This window comes from Silurus aristotelis (genome assembly GCF_946808225.1).
Source record: "Silurus aristotelis genome assembly, chromosome: 19".
NCBI lineage: Eukaryota > Metazoa > Chordata > Actinopteri > Siluriformes > Siluridae > Silurus > Silurus aristotelis.
In genome coordinates this window covers 20,346,741-20,366,839 of record NC_139592.1, presented here as the reverse complement: position 1 = coordinate 20,366,839, position 20,099 = coordinate 20,346,741, and the positions used below count along the sequence as shown (strand labels likewise).

The 20,099-nt window shown below is 37.6% G+C and overlaps 1 protein-coding gene across 2 annotated transcripts in view; it reads right to left on the bottom strand.

Annotated features, from left to right (window-relative positions):
* The window catches only part of syt6a (synaptotagmin VIa), a 76,957-nt gene that overhangs the window by 15,394 nt on the left and 41,464 nt on the right, over positions 1-20,099 (bottom strand). For both annotated transcript variants that reach the window (XM_083570706.1, XM_083570707.1), the window contains exons 2-3: positions 9,644-10,031; positions 996-1,554 (exon numbers count right to left, since the gene is read on the bottom strand). In XM_083570706.1, coding sequence (XP_083426832.1) covers positions 996-1,554; positions 9,644-10,031 — 947 coding nt within the window. The remainder of the gene's footprint in view (positions 1-995; positions 1,555-9,643; positions 10,032-20,099) is intronic.

Here is a 20,099-nt window from a genome sequence, read left to right as displayed (position 1 = left end):
TATCAATAATGTTACTTTGAACTTTGGCAACTCTAAATAGTGTGTCTATTACCTGATAAGATGAATATAGTATACAGTGGAACCTCGATACTCGCGACCTTGACACTCGCAATCTTGTTAGTTTGCGACTTTTCATTTGGACTGTACATCTAAAGATCAAATCTGATTCATATCCAGCTATGCACCTTTAAATCATACTTTAAGATGTACTAAATCCATAAACTGACAATTTCTTTTTTTCCTGAAAGTCCAAAACTGTGGTGCAGGTCTCAATATGCTGGACTAACTTGTGAATTAGATGATCCTCTATAGCCAATTGGTTGAAAAAAATGCTTTACAGTGCATCCCAATGAAGCCAGATGATAAGGAGATGTCTGACTTGACATTAATTAGACTTGTGATTCAAGCTGTAGGTCTCAAAACAAAAAAGGAAGTGGAGGAATTGCAGATTGCTGGAAAATAGATCGTAAGTACATCGTAAAAAAATGCTGCACAATAAATCCAAGCCATTGACTTTTCTTATCTTAACGAAACACATCTGCACTTTGAAGTAAGACTGATAGGGGGGTGTTTTTGCTTCTGATTATAAGGTCCTGCTTTAAGTGTAACCCATGACTTTTCAAGAACTGCAGTGCCAAACTGTATTAAATACTGTATACTGCTTGAAATTGGATTATTCGCTCAACCACTGTACATACACAAAGCCTCCATTTATCTCTGGTCATATTAAGTGGACATCGTAAATTCCAAGTGAATTTGTCCAGCGATAATTAACTTCTCAGAAAAATGTTATGTTATTCCAGCTGCTATGGTTGGGCCTAGCATGTGCATTCAGGTGTGTGATGAAAACACTAATTTGGTTCTTTTTCCATTAAACAATGCTGATAATATCGCTTTCTGCTAATAAGCTAATTATGAATGTGATTATTGCAACGATATGAACAGGGACATACACTGGAACTGAATAAAAAGGAAAGAAAAAAATCTTTTTTTACGGTGGTAGAATATTGGATGTCCTTCCAGATGGAGGTCTCCCGGGAGAGATCGGACACCTCGAACAGGTTATCCACTTCGACTTCGCCGATCATGTCGTGCCGGGAGAAGCGATCGAAGTCAAAGACGCTGAGGTGGAGCTTCCTGCCGTGCAGCTCATCGTAGGGCACGGGGAACTGAAAAATTTCATCAAACGTAGGGTTGAGGGTCTTGCGGTGGACACGCGTCTGGAACTTCTTGCGGTCAGGCAGCAGGTAGACCTTGACGTAGGGGTCTGAGCTGCCGCAGAGGTCTTTAGCTGGCAGGTCAAAGGCTTTGAGGACATGGACCAGCAGTGTCTCGTTTTCATAGTCATAGCGCAGTGAGAAGTTGATCTTCCCACACGTCTTGGAGCTCCCTTTCTTTGCCGACTCTTCATTCTCAGGCATACTCTGTTTGTAAAGCTCTGGCTTGATACGGCCGATGCTTGTGGGCTGTTCGTCCATGTCCACATAATCATCTCCCAGGTCCAGACTCCCCACCTGCATCTGACGGGGAAGGTGACGTTTGAAGGAGCTGTGCCTGAGAATGAAACAAAGAGACTGTCAGCCTTTCGATCTTAGATCCAGGGTTCCCTAGACAAGGGTCTAAAATTTAAGGCTCACAAAGTAAGAAAAAAAAACCAATTGCTTTTATTTAACCATATTAATATTTATACATGGAATGCAATGAGGAAAGTTGTTCTAAGCACTGCTGATATGTGGTAGCAATAAAATTTAGCCTCAAGTGCTTCATATTACTTTCACAGCAAAACGCGCCGGCCCTTGTGAACAGCATTCCATGTCAAAATGCTAATTAACGACTGCAAATGCTTTTCGCACTGAACAAAGATTAATGATCTCCCAGGTAACCGAATATGGATTGAACATCGTCCAATTAATTGAGGACGTTTAAAGAGGAAATTGTGTCTCAATTTAAAATGCCAAACAAGTTTCTTATAATTTACAGATTAAAAATAAGTGTTTTTCGGTCTCCTGTGGACTTGTTTATGATACAAGTCAAAGTTAACCAATTATGCCGTAGTATCTTTGGATTCTCAAATACGATTGGTCAAAAGGTCAATAAGCTTTCTGTAATAGAAGCTCTGAAAGTGCAGGTTGTAAGGTTTTATCTAATGCTTTGTCAGATTTGACGTAAGAGACGTTAGACAGGAACTATGGAGAAGTTTTGTGTATGGAGATGTTTGCTTAACATCCGTGTTTACCAGGATGGCCGAGTGGTTAAGGCGTTGGACTTAAGATCCAATAGACATATGTCTGCGTGGGTTCGAACCCCACTCCTGGTAGCGTACCTATTTTTTATTGCTAGAGACTCAAATCACTTTGTACCTCGCTCTGGATCAGGGCTAAATACTGCTAAATACTGCAAATGTAAATGTAAATTTATGGAAGTAGGATCCAACATCAGAGCATTGTGACATATTGTACATCTATAGTACCTGACTTTACTAACACCCTTGTAAATAAATGAGCACAAATCTCCTCAAGCACACTCCAAAACCTACAGCACAATAAAATTCTTTCTTCGCATATATCAGCTTGCTCAGACGTGGGGTCAAAGTGCAGGGTCAGCCATGATACAGCCTTGCTCAAGAGCCCAAGAGTGGCAACTTGGCGATACCGGGGCTTGAACCCCTGACCTTCCAATCAGTAACCTTACAGTAACCACATTAACTACTGAGCTACCACCCACAAGCTATGCCTTTTTAATTCTGATTGGTTAGAGTTAAGAGTCATTTTTACTTTCATTACTATCATAAATTCTTTACACAAATATATGTATTTTCTGCTTCTTACTTTTCAAACCAAGCTCATTACTTTAGTTTTAATCTATTTGGTGAAATGTCAATATTTTTTCTTCTCATTACGTGTAACATTATTATTATCTTATTATTATTACCTTATTACTTATCTCATTAGGTAACAATTTGCAATTTGTTTTGTATTAAAATATTAATTAGGGCTGTCAAAATGAACGCGTTATCGCATTAACGCATATTCATTTTAACAGCACTAATTTCATTAACGCGTGATTAATGCAGCGCGCATTTCCGTCTGACCATTTTTTTTATACAAAAATATAAAGAAATAAATATTAAGGAGGCGAGATTCAAACTTTGTTTTACTGATGGGCTCAAATCAGCACCAAAATCCGTAATGGCGCACACATCTGGCAATTAACCCTCTGTGGACGACAAACGTGCCGACGCGTTATGTGGCATTTTTTACTCATAATGAAGAAACAAACTTAAATTAGTTTCCTATTTCATTGTACATATAATAACAATACCTCATTCGAATAATAATAAAATAATAACATATAATAATTATATATATATATTATAATTTCTTTTAACCTCAAAATGTCAAAAAAATTAAGCATTTCACATTAAAAATAAACATTCTCTGATTCTGTAATCCATATGAAAGTTTCTCCAGTATCACTTCATTAACCGCCCATGTGGAAATAGCAATGGTTCCGTTTTGTGTCCAAAAAATTATTCTGACCTTCCATATAAACATTCTATAATCACAGGAGGCACGGCTGGGAAGGGCAGAGTTGAAGGTGCTGCGATTTTTATCAGAAGTGGCAAGAATGGACAGGATTGGAAATGACCGGGCAGGTCGGAATTTTTGGAGACAAGGTGAGAGAGGCACGATTGAGATGGTTTGGTTATGTGCAGAGGAGGGTCATGGAGTATACTGGTAGAAGGTAAATGCTAAGAATAGAGCTGTCAGGCAGGAGGAAAAGAGAAAGGCCAAGTTGGATGTTTATGTATGTAGTGAAGCGAAGAGATGCCGGTTGTTGGTTTTGAAAGATGCAGATGTAAAGGACAGAGTATTTTGGAGATAAATGATTCACTGTTGGGAGTTCAATTGGGGAGTTGGTAGCTTTGTTGCTCTGGATATGGGTGTCTGCTAAATGCCTTAAATGTAAATATAAATATACATTCTATAATCAAAGTGCACAGTTTTATCGAGTGAAGAAGACAAATCGAAAAGGTGAAGCCACACTCAAAGCTGATAATCAGGCAAAGCATCCTATAATCAGGGGCAGATTGAACAAGGCTAAGAAGCCATTAACAAAACAAATAACTGGTTCAATGCCAGAAATGCTCAGTAACCTTGCAAGATTTATGCTACTGTAGGTGTTAGCAAAGGTTTAATCAAAGCCTGGGTTGTTTTTTGGAGAGTGCGCTAACTGGACCGCTAATGTTTAATGTGAAGATTGTGGACCTATGGATGATCATGGAGAAGTAGATGCCGAGTGTTTAAAGGCCCTGGCATGGAGAAGCTGATGCTGGATCTATGATGATCACAAATTGTTCTGTATTGTTGAAAGATTTATGACCAAACTTTTGATGTCACCCATATGAGGATGGGTTCCCCTTTGAGTCTGGTTCCTCTCAAGGTTTCTTCCTCATATCATCTAAGGGAGTTTTTCCTTGCCACTGTCGCCACGGCTGCTCATCAGGGACAAACGCACACCATTCACCTTCACTGTTGTTTTCTGTAAAGCTGCTTTGAGACAATGTCTGTTGTGAAAAGCGCTATACAAATAAACTTGACTTGACTTGACTTGACTTACCTGTAGTTAGAAGTCTGAGGACCCAAGCCATATACCATTCCATGCCCAGAAGGATTTACACAGTGCTAGAGAACAATGGTGCTCACACAAAATATTGACACTTTGACATGTTCACTTAGGGTGTACTCACATTTGTTGCCAGTTAATTAGACAATGATGGCTGTATGGTGAGCTTTTCTCAGAGGACAGTAAATCTACACTGCTATACCAGCTGCACATTGACTAATCGAAAATATATCCAAGTTTCATGTCTATAGTATTGTCCTTTGAGAAGAACTAAAATGGTATGTATATATTTGGAATAGCTTGAATAGAGCAAAATACCGCATCAGTGATATTAATAAAAGGACAGTAAAGACATCTAATGAACGTACTCCTTTTTTTTACTTGCTTAGTCACAGTCTACTGGCTGCCAACTGATGCAGGATTAACCAGTCAGAAACACGAAAGTTTCATTTTTAGAGAGCATGAACTCGTGAATTATGTTATCAATATAGCATTATGGGCTCGCGGGAAATAAATAATTTAAATGACAAATACCACCACTGTTACTGCTGCTTGCATGCATTACAGATCACACTACCTTTTTTATTCAGCACAGTTCCTGGTCCTGTACTAAAATGAATTTAGTCTCTATGATACTAGGATTCATAGCTAGAGCATTGGCATAAAGACACTGATCTAAAGCTGGATGCCTTTCTCATTTCTATTCTTCTCTATAGCATCGTCACTATTTAAATTTACCAGCGCACACACTGAAACGCTTACTATACACATACACATAATGCTTGCGGATTATTCAGATCACACTATGTGTATGTGAAAGGGAAGGTCCTTTAGAATATAACTAATGTACAACCCCAATTCCAAAAATGTTGGGACACTGGTTAAAATTGAAATAAATATTGAATATATATATATATATATATATATATATATATATATATACATATAGGGTTATTTTGAATTCGATGGCTGCAACATGTCTCAAAAAAGCTGGGATGGGACACCAAAAGATAAGCTCCATCAGTGCAGAACGGTATATACAGATTTTAGATCTAGACGCTTCCATCCAGAAAATGTCTTTAAAATGGAAGACCTTGCATATACTGTATGAGCAAAACAATGCTAACTGCATATCGCATCTATTCCAATAGAATGACTGTCCATTAGCATGTTGGGTGCTGAACTGTTTTGCCTGCAGACAATATCTTTCACTGTTTGAAAAACATTTAGCACATCATGGGACACCCAGATTTGTTGAGCAGCTAGAATCCAGTGTCAGACACATATGGGACAACATTTCTTTCCTAAAACTTTAACAACTGGTCTCCTAAGTTTCCAGATGTATACAGACAGAAGACGTGATGCTGCACAGTGGTAAACGTGGTCCTGTCCCAACTTTTTAGAGACCTGTTGGAGCCATTGAATTCAAAATAAAACAATGGTATGAATTCTTAGTTTAACGATTAACTATGTTTTTTGTATGTTTGTTTTATTGTGAATAAAATATAGATTTATGAGATCGTCGCAGATCATCGCATTCTACTTTATTTATTTATTTATTTATTTATTTTACATTTTACACATTGTCCCAACTTTTTTGGATTTAGGGTTGTAGAACTGGTGCGATTTCAAACAGCTGATGGCTTCAGAGACGTTACCAGTGTGGCACATGCTATCCTTTGACAAACTTGAGGACAGGCTTATCCGACTAGAAATGAATTGTATGTATTTTATCCACCCATCTGCATGCACTTTTATAGCAATTATCTCATAGTTCCCGCACACTTTCTTCATCGAGAATGATGGAAATAAAAATGTATAGACTCTGGTTTCAAACTCGGCTCAAAAGTACCAGTGAAGCTTCTAAGGATTATTTGCTCAGAGTTTCTTGCATTCGATTCTCAATATCTGCTACTGTGGATGCTCCTATAGGAAACCTGCAGTTTTCAAAACAGATTTGTACCTAAGCACTGCTGCTGTGGTGCTCTTACTCACAACTTGTTTACACTACACTATACCTCCCTTGAGTAGACCTAGTACTGCCTGTCTTTCCTTTTCTACAGCTTCATGTTTTCTTTTTTAATCCCAGAACAGTTTCCTTTTTCTGTCGGATTCCTAGACTTCTCAGGATGTTTTCTCCTCACTGCTGTCACCTCTGCATTGCTTAATAGAAATATTGGTTTCTGTAAAGCTTCTCTGTCCCAATGTTCAAAAGAAATCAGCTTCATTATGAGGCTGTCTTTGCTTCAAGCGATACCTTGCATTTGTTTCCTGTGGCAAATCGAGGCGGTTTACACATTAGCATGAGAAAGAGCTGGTCTTTATCAGAGGACATGCAGAAAATCAATGATGGCAACATGAACAATTTTGTTTGGCACAAGAAGACGTTCGCTACATGACACCACTGATTTCCATCTGCCCCGAGCTGCTCTCTCTCTCTCTCCCTCTTTCTCTCTCTCTCCCTCTCTCCATCAGTCTGCTAGTTCTGTTTATTGTGCTTGATGCGACGCTGGAACAATTTGGAAATGATTGACCTCCCTGACATCACTGCACTCTCCCAGTTTCCACAGTAAATAGGCTTAATAAATTTAAACTGTAAATGAGACAACCCTTTCCCCCCCCGAATGGTTGCTTTGTCATAAAGGTGTCTTATTATTGTACAAAGCATAGAAGATTCTTAATAAGAACACTCATACTACTGGATACTACTGTTTAATTGTCTAATAAGCTTAAAATTCATTATTGCTCAGGTACTGTAGTACTAGAGACATTATTTTATAGAATTCAGGATTTTATTATAGGGCTTTTATAGTATAATACACAATAGGGCATGCTGTTTTGGAAAAAAAAAAAAAACAACTTAGTTGAACATAGTTTATTATTTTTGAACACCAGGACGTCCTGAAGTGTTTAATGAACTTGTAGCGCAGATGTGTGTCCATGCTGACATATTTTATTGACTAAATAATGTCGCGAAGTTTATTTTAGGTCTTTAGGTACTTTAGGTACTGTAATGTATGCTTAATGTTGCTGAATTTTTGTGAAACAGGTTGTATAACTTAAGCTATCATAGCAACACTTTGACTGTCATATTAGTTTGTCAAATTACCTCTGGCTTTTAACAAATGTCTGTCCCTGGAAATTGAGATAAATGCAAAATAATAACAATAACCATAATAATTATACCCGATTATACACATTTTTTTAAATGTGCATGTTATAAAGTCGACCATAAACGTTATTCTGTAAGCTGTAACAATGGAATTGACAAGGTCTTCAAGCAAGTATGGTTATTTACCCTTGCAGGTGGTTCTACTGTCAGAGATATGATATAATAACCTATTGGTATAAGACACTTTTAATGAATGTGCCTATTTTTATTTATTTGTTTGTTTGTTGTTTTATTGATATGTTTTTGCGGTCAATATCCACTCCTTTCTGTGATACAACCCCCTGCTCCTTCCTTCTGCAATAGAAATGTTTGCAGTAATTAAGACAATCACAAGACACAATACATATATCGTTGAAGGTCATATATCACCACCGTAATAACCTCTATATGACCTGTCTGTAAATTTTCACGACAAGAAACATTTGTAGCATTATATAGACTTTCATTTTTAGCAGGCCATAACCATTATGCCAGGATGTTATTGTCATCAGTCGGTCAATATTGTCATCACTGTAAAAAAAACACACATACACTTAATATATCTGTGTGTACCATTCAGCACCAGAGACATCTTTAGCATTATGGGGACGTTCCTTGTTAGCAGGAAAACTGTAACCACGGTTACCAGGATGTTATTGTCACCAGTCTGCAATCTGCAATATGCACTTATTACCACTAGGTATGTTGCCCCTGTTATTGCACAGTCAGCTATTGTTCCCTTCTCTGGGTCTTATTATGATACAAGCCTCTCTCTCATATCGTTCTTTTAGATAATTCCATTCTTAATGCTCTGCTCTTTTTCAGTCTGGCTTGTTGATGCGGTACACTCTGTACATAAGCTCCACCAAAATGATGCGCAATTTGTGAAAAACTAGTTTATGAGTATGAATTAATAAACTGTAAGACAATGTGTCAATCAAATAGGGAGGTAAACAATTCCAAATACATTATGCAGAATGAAGCGATGCAAAAACATGCCCTGCTGAACACTTGAAATAATAGTTCATGTTACAGCCTGTGGAGACGAGCAAACAGGATCCTGCAGAAACAGTTGAAGTTGAAAGCGGGACGTTTATATATTCAAGGCTGAATGCTGAGCAGTCAGATATGGAATTTTTGTTTGTTTCTTTGTAACTGCCAGGTCAGGATTACAGTGTGATAAAGTTTGCCGATAAAATATATTAGAAAAAATAAAACCAATAAAATTTATTAGAAAAAATAGCTTGTGAGCACCAACAAAAAGTAATAACTTCAGTAATGTAGCTGAGGTTGAGGAATTGTGGACAGGGTGGGCATTTCAATCTTTTTTCCCCCAATGTTGTTGGTGGATTGTAGTTGAGTTAGATGTTTCCTATTTTAGATTTAATTCTGAATACAGATACAATTATACAAATACAAATATTTAGAGCATAAGATAGATGCTTTGTATTGTAACACTATTATCATAAAAGTTGGTTATATCGCACACTTTTTGGGTCACTTACCATGTTAGTTATGGGACCACCTATTAGTGTTTTAAAAATCTAATTTATTAAAGACATATTATCTATCTATACAACTTTTTACGTCTCAATAAGTTAATTAAACTGTAAATTGGATCATTCTTGGGAAATTTACCAAAATTTACCACATTTTGTGACCTCAACCCCACTGAACACCTTAGAGTTGAACTGGTACGCTAAGTCCTCACCTCACCTACCTGACCAATACCTGACTTTACTACATCCTTGATGAATGAGCGCAAATCTCAACAAGCACACTCCTCTAGTGAAGGAGAAGAGTGAAGCTTATTTAAAAAAAAGTATTATAATGTATGTTCTGATAGATAAATAGATTTTACATTACCTGGTAGACGAAGCTGGCTCTGTGGTCTGTCTCTGCATGCGCTGTGTGCGCCGCAGGAAGTGCTCCTTCATGGAAAGCTGCACCTCTGCTGGAATGTCAGGCGACGTGTGACTGATCTTCACGGCTGCTTCCAGGAAGCCCATGGGTGTCAGCGACTCCTTCACTTTCTCCATGGCCATGCCAACCAGGGGCTGCTGGGGACTGGGCACACGGGACAGCGGCTGAGGCGACGGGTAGCTGTCTGCGGTCAGGGCGACTGAACTGGTGGATGTCACGGCCTTATTGCGGCAAGGTATCCAGCACAATTTCCAGGAAGCTAATGCCACCAGCAGCAGCAATGCCAAACTACACGCCACGAGCACACCGATGGGGATGCCAGCAGTGACGTCTGTAGCCAGGAGGAGGCAGACCGAGGAAAGGTATGGGGAAACAGATGGCAGAGACAGCAAGAGACACAGAAACATGTTTAGGATCATTCATACTGTATATTTTTCCCTGCTATAGACATATTGGCTATGCACATATCATCTCTGACATTAAGTTCACTGGCGGGTGGCTTCACAGGAAATCTGCATTCCTCAGTTGGCAAAACAAGGGGATTTGAAAAGGCTATTGAAAAGAGACGATCATAACACACCCACACAGAAATACACTGCGATGTAATTAATCACTCATACAGCATAGCTATAGGCCTGTAATCTTCTTTCAAAGAAACAATGCCAGTGGAAGATGCTGCAATGCTACCATCTGTGAAATGCCCATGAGTGGATGTAGGAGGGAAGAAGCGTACATTTACTCCTGTATAGAATACGCTCAGAAATGAGCTAGAGAGGTTCAAGGAATGCTGACAAGCACTATGCAAACACTGATACAAAAAGAAAAGGCAGAAGAGAAGTGACGACGCTACTGTCATTCAGCATGCCGCCGTGAGCTCTGCTGGGAGATTTCTTTTTTTGTTTTGTTTGTTTTTAAATAATCTCAAGACAGGATAATTATAATTTTTTTCTCTCTCTCCCCGAGACGAGCGGACCGTGCAAGAAAGATTGACTTTGTTTCTTTTTATTGAAGCCGAGGTCCACTATCGCCCACTGGCTTTGATTATTGTGATTTATCTGCAGTATTGCGCACGGAGGGATCCCAGTGCTTGTTGAGTGGGCAAATCAAACCCAAATCTCTAAGCACACATGAATGTCTGCAGCCAAGTCTAAGTCAGTTTTTTTCCCACAAAGCCTTTTATTGGAACAATGACATAGGTCAGAATTTAATGAGTAAAATGTTTTTTTTTTAAACAATTCAAACAAGAAAGACAATGAGCTTTGTGCAATTCACACGAGGAACAGCAAACTGAATGGTACTTCATATCAAGATTTCCTCTGTGCATCTGATTGGTAATTAAATTAAACATTATTTAATGCTAGAATAATATATAAACGAGAACACACCAGACATGAGCTCAGTGGAAATTCTTGGATGATTATATCTGATATTCCATGCTTTTGACATATTTTAGCTCTTCGTCAAAACTAAGGTGGCAATTTCAGTCAACGAAAACATAGCTTTTTGCAAACAATCTCTAAAATGGGTACATTTGAAAACATGTTTTCGAGTCTCAGTGTGGACTGTGAAAATTCTTTTCAAAAACTATGATGCATCTTTTGTCATTGCTGCCAACGTTTCAAAGAGCCAGAAAATAAATAAACATCAGACGGAAATAGGGTATAATGGTCAAAGCACCTTACGTGTTACTCATGCGCAGTGCAGAAACGTCATCGTTTTCAGACGTTTTACTGTGGATGAGCAACTTTTGGGAAACGATTGAAAACAATGTTGTGATCCTTTTTTTGATGAATTCTTTAATCCGGATTAGTGTAGACGTAGCCTTAGAGATTTTTCTTAATCATATGTCCACACTGTAGGGTTCACGAATAAGCCTGGATGAAGGAGTGATTCGTCTAGAACCAATGATTTATTCTGCCAGTAGATTAACACCATCATCCTGTCCATAGCTTTCCCTTGTAATCTGAAAAAGCAATACTAAGTCTGCCTGTCTAGACGTCAACTTTCCATTCCCTGTGTGCTGACAGCACAGCTGGGGCCTTTTGACCAGCTTAGCAGTCGGTTCTTACTGTGAGTGCTTATTTAACACTCCGCTTTATAGAAAGGAAAGAAAAGAAAAGAAAAGAACATTTTTTTTTTCTTTTTTTTTTTTTTTTTATAACCTCTTTGATAACCTGCAGTCAATATGTAATTTCAGCCGACACAAAAATCAAAATGAACAAGGTCAAGAATTTGTAAAAAAGTAACCATTTGTAGCCCTGCATATCAGTGGCTTGTGCACATTTATACCACTTTACAACTGCATTACTGGTTAAATTTTGCTTATTGGTCATAAAAAATGAATTGCATGCATATCTAACAAGTAAAGTCAAGCCTTAGAGTAGAACTACAGAACTACAGAACCCACTGAAAGAACATTTCACCAGGACTATGTTCATGAAAAACCATAAATGAACACAAGATAACACAAAAATAACTGGGACACTAGGCTTCGCAGCAATTATTTGTTAAAGGGGGTTAAAACCATGTGTGTTTGTGTCAGTCCAGTCCCAAATATCTAACCGTTACTGAATTCTCTGTTGTGATTGGTCATTAAACTAAACAGGAGTTCTGGCTCTAATTCAAATGCACTTGGTTTAATATGTTTATATGTTTATTTTTTCCTTAAATTTTTAGGGCATTTGGCAGACACTTTTGTCCAGAGTGACTTACAATGATATCATGGATGCAACTGAGGCCTTCCTCAAGGCCTCACAATGATTCTGGGATTTAAACTTACGACCTTCCAATCAGAAATCTAATGTCTTAACCACTGAAAGACCAATTGTTCCAACTTGTTTCTATAGTAACATGTTTTTTTCGAAGAATCTCCAGTGTCACTATTATGTGCCAACCAGAGGTAAACATTAGTAAGTGATGAAACAACTTTCGAGTTGCTGCAACATAAGTAAGAACAAACGCATAAAAACTGATAAAAAAAAACCAAATCAACCTCTACTAGAAATGGGTAAAAAAAAAAGTTATTCTTGAATGTAAAATGTTAAAACACTTCATGGTATGTTGTTACTGGAAAACAATTCAACGATGTTGTGAAATGATCAACTACTTAAGATGGCCCTTATTACAGCAAGCCAGTGATTTTATGACTATAACTAACAGAACATTTTCAACAGGGCGTGCACAATAACCAGGTTTTTATACAGTATCTCACAAAAGTAAGTACACCCCCTCACATATTAGCAACCATTTTAGCATACAGTATCTTCTCAAGGGAAAATACTATAGTAATGAAACTTGGATATATTTTAAAGTAGTCAATGTGCAGGTTGTCTAGCAGTATAAATTTACTGTCCTTCGAATATAACTCAACATACAACCAATATTGTTAAAATAGTAGGTTGCTTAATCATGCAAAGCAACATGTTTACACTGAAATACAAGCTGCACATTGACTGTTCTGAAAAATTCCCGTTTCATTTCTATAGTATTGTTCCTTGAAAAGATATACTAAAGTGCTTGCTGAAATGTGAGGGGTGTACTCAATTTTATGAGTTACTGTACACTGTATATTGTAACCCATGTTTATTTCAACCCCCTGTCCTTGAGTTTACCGTAGCGCTTTTCGCTGGCAGACCACGAGGGAAAATATAGAAGTGTGGAGCGTGACATTGCATGTCCTTGTCTTAATAGCCAATCTGTGATAATTAAACTAATCAGTTTTTACGCTCCATTATTACAAAAAAAAAAGTTTTACAGTCCTGGAATAATAATAACGGCTGTATTAATTATGCTTCGTAACTTTGATATTAGGATGGCATGGTAGCAGGGGAGGGTTTCAGAATCACAGCTCCAGGGTCCCTGTTTCGATCCCGTGCCCATACAAGTGTCAATAGCCAAGACAGATTCCTTGTGGAATAAACACAAAATGTGCAGTTTATGTGGCTGATAGACTTAAACAGGTTCATATCTTGTCATCTGAAATGTCTGTCCTGTTCCCATTTCCCATTCCCAATAGATGGCAAGATCGGAATAACAGCATCTAAGAGCTTTTCCTCAAAAAGAAGCTGTCAGGAGTATGGCTCTGGCCTACATTTCCCATTAGCTATTAAACTCTCACATGCCTTTTTACAGTTCATGCACCTTTGCACCTCAATCATGATGCCCTGTAGTTAGCACAAGTATATACGTCTCACCTTTCAAGACACTCACTGTCTCACGTTGGTTTGAATGTGTATTAATAAGATATTGTGTTTATTTATGGCTATTTATGGAAGATGCCCTTATCCAGAGTGACTTACTGTTCTGATTGAAAGAACTTAAGAGTTGAGGGTTGAGTACCTCGCTCTAGGGGCCAGGAGTGATTCTGGCATTTGGACTCATAACCAACCAATCAGAAGTTCTTAACTTAATGCCTTAATCACTAAGTGACCACTTCTTTCTACTTTTCTATCGTAATTTGCACAAGGACATGGCTAAAACACAGCTTGAGAAATTTGGGACAGGGCAAAAAAAGGGTGGAAAAAATTAGTGTTACTCAAAGAAAAGAGCTGAAAGAACATTTGGCAACTAATTAGTTTAATTGGCAACAGGTCAGTAACATTAATGGGTATAAAAAGTGTAAAGTAGAGAGGCAGAGTCTTTTAGAAGAAAAGATGGGCCAAGTTTCACCACTCTGTATTTATGCAAATTGGTTAACAATTTCAGAATAATGTTCCTCAACATCAAATTGCGAAGGTTTTGAATGTTCATTTACGTAGAATATACATTTATTTACATTATTTCTCTCACCGCTGCGGCCCCGGTTCGATTCCTGGTCAGGACACCAACCCCAGCCATTAGGGTTGCACAAGCCTTAGTGCCGGTCCCAAGTCTGGATAAATGGGGAGGGTTGCGTTAGGAAGGGCATCCAGCGTAAAAACATGTGCCAAATCAAACATGCGGATGGTCCGCTGTAGCGACTCCTAATGGGAGAAGCCGAAAGAAAGTATACTTAAATTGAAACATTTTTTAAATAGCTTTAGTGGAAAGGCATTTGTATCCGCCTTCACCTCCATTACATAAAATATCAGAAACAGTTCCTGTCACTGTGAATTGTTTAATTTGCCTGATTTTCTGCGGCCATAACAATATTAACTTCTTTTATTGATACAAAAGACAACAAAGAGAACGATCACTGCAAAGTTGCAAAGGAAGTTCAGGAAAATATATGATTATATTCAGCCCGTAATATGGATACAGCATTTGTGCAGTTATTAATACAGTAATTCAACTTAACTCAATTAGTGTTTCTTTACATATTAACTTGGCAATTATACTAGTGGCAATAAAAAAAAATTAACAAAAATTTTTTTAGGACTTTTTCATTTCTAATAATGGGATAATAGAGATGATAATAGGTGGGTGGAATAATTTTGTCATGTTAGAAAATCTTTTCTCTAGAACTTTAGCACGTACAAGTGAGCAATATAAAGCTGGGGATAATGAGGTTCGGAAGCATCTGAAGCTGTAAAACAATTTAATACAGTCACACAATATTCTCAGGTGGCCGTTATTTCACATGCTCTCTATTCCATTCATATGTTAAATGGAAATTATAGCAGGAAATAAACCTGATAGGATTTGCAATTATAGAAAATGAATCAAGGAGAAGGAGGTGGAGGGATGAACCCTTACATGCGGTTAAAGTGAGGTACTGTTTTTATCATGAAGTCTATATATGTATGTATGTATTTATTTATTTATTTAAAAGCATGTCCCGCATTTGCCCTGATTACAAATAAATGATATTATAGATATCTTTCTCCCATTTACATTTTTCAGAGTAATGCTAATGTCCACAAAACAAATTCAACTCACATTAGAGCTGTTAAAAAATTTGGTTTTCTTACTCATTCTCAAAATCCCCCCAAAAACCCAATCCAACGTAATACTTTAGTGAGAAATGTTAGTGAAAAGTCCTCTGGCTTTTTGTGCAGCTTTTTCTCTGACTGTTTCAAAACATGGACCCAGGAGAAATCTTCCCACAGAAGACATTAATGTAAAGAACTATCCATAAGTCAGTGTGTAAGTTGTAAATGTAAAGAACTATCCATAAGTCAGTGTGTAAGTTGTTGCTGAAAATTTGAGTGCATTATTATTAATCTTGAGACCTGGACACTGGAACTGAATAAAGAATTCAACAGCAGTACCATTATTTAAATCATAGGCTCAGCAAACAGTGAAGGTAGTGGCTTAGTGTTTAAAGCTTTAGGTTACTGATCAGAAGGTCAGAGTTCAAGCCCCGGTATCCCCCAGCTCCCACTATGTCCTTTAACAAGGTCCTTAACCCTCTGTGCTCGAGGGGCAGTATCATGGCTGCCCCTGTGCTCTGACACAAGCTTCCTAACATTGCTTGGAAATGCAAAAAAACAACAATTACCCTGTGGGATCAATAAAGTATTTTAAATGAATAGACAAATAAAAAAAAAATGTGGTCATGCACAATTCTCAAAGTGCAGTACAACGTTCTCATAATATGTTCATGTCTGTATGAACCAGCTAGATTGTCTTGCATGCTTTACTTCTCTTGTCATGTACTGCTGAAGTGCAAGATCCATCAGAAGGCATCAAGTGGACATGACAAGTGAAGCCTGGTATAATTTTCCACCCCTAGGAGACACGGCTAATGAACCACAAAGGTGTGGGAGCTTGGGCCCTGTGGGCCTGATCGTCCCACCACAACGATTAACGCTCCATTAATGAGCCACTTGTCTGCAGATTGCAGGTTCGCAATCAACCACTTGTCAGGACCAAAGAACACTGTGTAACTAAATACAAATATGTTATTTAGAAAACGAACAGACGATGTGCACTTTACCATCGCAAATGCAAAAAGGAGTAGGGGCCTATTTTTCCACACCTGGTTAAGAAAAAAATCAAAGCTTGTTAATTTGGTCTGCAGATCACCGCAAAATGCATAACTCATTTATTCATCCTTAGTAGCTGCCTGGTCATGTTTACTAAATGTTTTTATATTACATTTTTTTTTAGAAAATATAATGATCAGGTACAAGAATTGTAGCATGATAATAAACAGTGATGTTTAACAGACAGTTAGAGCTTCACAGAGTTTTTATGTAATGGAAATATCTGTTTTATGGCTCACCCCTTTTAGCCATTAATCCAAAAATAGATACAGAAATATTTGTTATAAAATACCCTTGAAAATTTTTTTGAGAATTTATTTATATTTTTTATGGTAATCTGAATATAAAATAATGAATACTTGTGTGATTTGACCACACTAACTCGATCTGAATGCTAGTCAGACACAAAGCTTCTGAAACCAGGGTTTCTAAACGTCGTTTTAGGTTTACTTCACTTGTCCTGAAAGTGTTCATTAAAGCGTATGCTGCTCTACCACGCTCTAATCATGTATCATAAGGGAACGTGAGCTCATTGTGGCACCTAATATAGCTAAGACGCAGCTCTTTTTAATAATTTAATAAACCTGGACCTCATTAAGTCACTCTGAGATAATAATATGGATTAATCACTTCTCAGTCATGTGGCAAACTGCAGTATGAATTCAAAAACTTTACCAGACATGTCTGGAACTGCTGCTTTGTGATCTTGATGAGCGAATTAAAATGCATAGGCGAGAGAAAATGCAAAGCGATAACTACCAAGTTACTCAAAGTTTATGCATGGCATGTTTTTAAAGGTTGATAGAATGAAAAAAAAGCTCTTTATAATGTACACTGTCTGAGAAGAAATATTGTGAATTTTCCCTATAATTAAAAACATTAATAGAATGTTCAACCATGTGGAAAGGAAGAAATTAAGCCCAGTAAATGTCAATTGATGAAACACAAAGCATTTTACAGTAGTCATCACGACTATTGGTGTTTGAAGCTCCGCAATCTTATGAAAAGGCTTCCTGAAGGGCCCTTGATGTGTAGGTGCTTAGCTTCCTAACGGGAATCAAACTGGCTCTGTTGTAGGGATCTCTGTAGACAATGTTAAAGCATTTCCCCACAGACACAAACTGAGAAACCCTTAAGGTTGCTTAGAGTGTACTATAAAACATAGTCAATGTAGAAATCTGAAAATCAGTGGAGTACTGTACATGCTTTTGGAAACAAATAGGTTCAATCCCTTAGCTTAAAACATTCATCCATTTAGCAGACATGCTAGCCAAAGCAAGTGTAGAAGTATTAGAAATTAATTACGCAGTCCAAATTAGTTCAACTATTTGACTATTTTCTGGTTTCTTGTCACTTTTTTAAAACACTGCACTTACCAGTTTTAGCCATGTTTTTTTTTACTATATATTTCTGAGTGAAGATGTGTTTGGGAAGTAAATTGAAGTTCAATACCTTAGTTTAGATTAATTTACTTAGCAGATGTTTGGGTCAAAACAAGCTCAGAATTTTCTGAGAACATTTACTGCATTTGGCAGACACCCCCTTATACAACTGAGCAGCTGGAGGGTTAAGGGCCTTGCTCAAGGACTTAGCAGTAGTAGCTTGGTAGTGCTGGGAAATGACGTCATGCCATGGGCCAATGCCTAAACCACTGAGCTACCACCTCCCCTTAAGGATTTTGGCCCTAACATCTACCTATTTCAATTTATTTTTACTTGATTTTGTCTGTAAAGCAAGCATTTAAATAAGGCAAATATACCTGTCCATATAAATTCCAGCTTCATCCCCTTCATAATAATAATAATAATAATATTAATAATAATAATGTGTTTTTGGAATTATTATTTATAAATTATTTTGAAAGAGTGAGGATGCGTTGTGTGTGTTGTGTGTGCCTATTTAAAAAGGTCCATGTGAACACAAGAAGGTTGATCAACAACATTCTAAACAGATTTTCTCAGCAAAATAATGCACTTCACACATTGGCTTGATCAAGTCCAATATGTTTTCCTGCTAATAGCTTTTAGTAAGAAATGATAATAAAAAACAAATATTGCGCCTTAAAACTAAATGACCTAAATAATTCTATAGGAACCAAGGAATCTTTGATGCAGTGACTGATTTATGTATCAGCTAAAAAGCTTGGAGATAATGAATGTTTCTTTTTCTCTGCCTCGATGCCTCGCTTGTATTCTGACCAAAAAAATAAAAAATAAAATCTTGAGCCCCAATTAATATCTGTGCCTTAGAGCTTGAGACAGCTGATAAAATACGAAGGTGGTTAATTTCTTCCAGTTTTCTCCAGAGACACAGAGTTCACCTAGGTTGTGCCTGGATGTGCAGCATAGGTACCATTTTGGCAGTCCCACCGATTCAATTAAGCTTTGTTTGAAAGACAAGTCGGAGAGCAAACCGTGGCCTTGGGGGTGGGTGGGGGTGTGTGGGGGGGTTCATTTGATTTCAAGTGTCTTCGAGCATAACCTGGTTTCCATGGAAACAGGACTATTAGATGCCAATCGCCACCCTGGTCACCTGCTTGCTTGTAAATTGGCTTATCTCTGGTTGGCAAAGAAAGAAAGACTTAAAGGGAGAGTGTATAGTGGAGGCGCAAGCTAGCGCATATGACTAAATGCTAATAAAGTAGCTTGGGATGAGATGAAGAAGATGAAGAACAAATAGGCCTTCAGAAATAAAGTCATATACTGTTAAGATTGTTGATTCAAATAATTTATTGCAATTGATTTATTAAGTACCAAAAAACCCCTAGATTAATATTTCTATCTCAAAAATCACATTATAAACTACAGCATCTTTTACTATAAGTATGCTATTGTGCTCTTTTAGAAGTAAAAATGCCTCCTAAGTTTTTTCTCCTCTTGTATTTCTGCAGGAACATGGATTATGCTTTTAACTGTAAAAAGGTTGGTTTTTTTTGTTTGTTTTTTTATATTATTGTTTTTGACCTGAAGGGATCTCTGGTGATCTAGTGGTTAGGATGCGGCGCTCTCACCGCTTCGATCCCCGGTCAGGGAACCAACCCCAGCCACTTTCAGTGCCGGTCCCAAGCCCGAAATAAATGGGGAGGGTTGTGTTAGAAAGGGTATCCAGCGTAAAAACATGTGCCAAATCAAACATGCGGATGATCCGCTGTGGCGACCCCTAACGGGAGAAGCCGAAAAAAAGTTTGTTGTTTTTGACCTGAAATTATAATTTTTTTGGGGAGGGGCTGACATACTATTAAAAGTGCATGTAACTGAGATTTTAGGGGACACAAATTTTATTTGTATAAGCTAGCTACAAGCATTGGCATTAGGATCACAAGGTTAGATATGAAGCTTGAGGAACAAAAAAGACCACATTTCTTAGTATGAATGTGAGTCGCTGAATTATTCATTTATTGTTCATTAACTTATCTTAAGTTATGGCGTGGTCAGGGTGAGGGTGGTTGCAAGAAGGCTACTAGCTTATATTTTAGAAAATATAAAGTCTTTGTA